This window comes from Solanum stenotomum, chromosome 8, assembly GCF_019186545.1.
Source record: "Solanum stenotomum isolate F172 chromosome 8, ASM1918654v1, whole genome shotgun sequence".
Taxonomy (NCBI): Eukaryota; Viridiplantae; Streptophyta; class Magnoliopsida; order Solanales; family Solanaceae; genus Solanum; species Solanum stenotomum.
In genome coordinates, this window is record NC_064289.1 from 1,258,529 (window position 1) to 1,260,555 (window position 2,027).

Consider the following 2,027-nt stretch of genomic DNA (forward strand, 5'->3'; position numbering starts at 1 on the left):
ATGGCCTCTCTTCTCCATCTCCAATTCATCTTCCTCATCGCATTTCTCCTAATTTCCACTGCAATATCTAACAATTGCTCGTCTTCTCCGGCGCCGATCTCCGGTAATACTCACTTCGCCGACTGCACTGATCTCCCTTCTCTGAAATCATCTCTTCACTGGACTTACAATTCAACAAATTCGACACTTTCAATTGCCTTCGTTGCTCCTCTGCCTTCTTCTGATGGCTGGATTTCATGGGGAATTAACCCAATTAAGCCTTCCATGATCGGCACTCAATGCCTTATCGCATTCAAAGCTTCAAATGGATCCATGATTGTTAATACTTACAATCTTACTTCGTATACATCGATTACACAAACTGATAAACTTTTGTTTAAAGTTTTGAATTCTAAAGCAGAGTACTCTAATGGCGTCATGCAAATATTGGCCACTTTGGTACTACCGTCAAATATGACCACGGTAATATTTACATTTTTGTCCTGATTTTTTGTTTATCGTATTGAGAATTTCAAAAGAAAGATAATACATTATCATAATACAACAACAAACTCACTATAATCTGCAAGTACGGTCTGAGAATGATAGAACATACACACATCTTACCATTACTTTAGAGGAATAATACATTATCATAAGAGTTTGAATCTAAAATTTAAATTGTTAATCTTGTAAGGTTAATATTATTAGTTCATTGCAATTGAAGTGCACTTGAGCTAAAAGTCTATCGAAAATAGTTTCTCACTCTCTACCTTCACAAAGTAAATATACAATTGCATACACACATGACACTATCCTTCTCAGATCTCACTTTAGAACAGTAAGAGTGAATTTTGTGAGATTATTATTTAATTTTATATAGCTATTTTTTAATTGTTATTTAAGTTTTATTAGTTATCATATGACATCTGTTTATTTCAATCATAACAGGTGAATCAGGTGTGGCAAGTTGGACCAACGGTGAAAGACGGTTCACCAGTGGCGCATAAGTTTGATCCTGACAATTTGAAATCTAAAGGCACATTAAATTTGACTACTTCTTCCGGTGGCGATGGAAAAAATGCCACAGCTCCTGTTCCCGCTGGTGGTGATGGACAGAGTGATAATAAAACGGGTGGATCTTCAAGAATTTGGAGTAACAATACTAGTTTTTACGTCTTCATTATGTTCCTTGGAGTTCTGTTTTTTTTAACTTAAGGATCAAATTAACAATGTTCCAATTTGAAATGATTCAATAAATTAGTTGTTATTTACATTCACATTTTATTAAATGAATACAATGCTCTTATTTACAGTCACATGTTAGAATATATGGCTTTTTTGCGATTTCTTTGATATTCTGAAAATAATATGTGAAAATATTATAGAACGTGCAAGTAAACGGAGGGAGTAAGTAGAAAGGTTTAATTTTTGATTACTTAAAAGTTTCATGAAACGATTCATACAATAAAATATTGACATACATTTTTTACCAACTTTTTTGTTGAGTAATTTAAGCCAAAAAACTTGGCATTCAATGTATTTTTGACCCACTTTTTTGTTGAGCAATTTAAGTAAAAAAAATGGCATTCTTTAGCCATATATCCAACTTATACGAATGAATAGGAGCACAATCTTCCCTCCCCTAAATTCAAGCCTATTTAATAGTCATATATAAAATGACTTATTTTTAATTTTTATCAAATTATGAACAGAAAATTACGGAAAATTTGTTTTGAGGAGAACTTTAATTACAGTCTCAAGTCTCAGCTTATATCTAACATTGAATACATCTTTATAAAGTGATGTATATGATATATATCAATTCCCCCCTATATATATATATATCAATAATTAGTATCAAAAAAAGATATTAGCACATATATTTATTGGTAAACTGTTTCATTATGAGATAAATAATTTAATTTTAAGTAGAACAAATACAATGTACCTTTCCCTATATAGATCAATAATTATTATCGAGGAAAAAAGGATATTAGGACATGTATCCATTCGTTAAATTGTTTCATTATGAGATACATAATGTA

At 31.3% G+C, this 2,027-nt stretch overlaps 1 protein-coding gene across 1 annotated transcript; it reads left to right on the forward strand.

Annotated features, from left to right (window-relative positions):
* LOC125874093 (auxin-induced in root cultures protein 12-like) lies at positions 1-1,253 on the forward strand. The gene is made up of 2 exons (XM_049554904.1): positions 1-462; positions 931-1,253. Exons 1-2 carry the CDS (start codon positions 1-3, stop codon positions 1,195-1,197), a joined length of 729 nt encoding a protein of 242 aa, XP_049410861.1. The 3' UTR covers positions 1,198-1,253.
* Positions 1,254-2,027: the final 774 nt, after the last annotated feature.

Bases quoted from the DNA above. Each gene is read 5' to 3' on its own strand.
- LOC125874093 (XM_049554904.1), top strand. From the start codon at position 1: ATGGCCTCTCTTCTCCATCTCCAATTCATCTTCCTCATCGCATTTCTC. The intron at 463-930 runs GTAATATTTACA...CAATCATAACAG, and splicing joins TACCGTCAAATATGACCACG to GTGAATCAGGTGTGGCAAGT.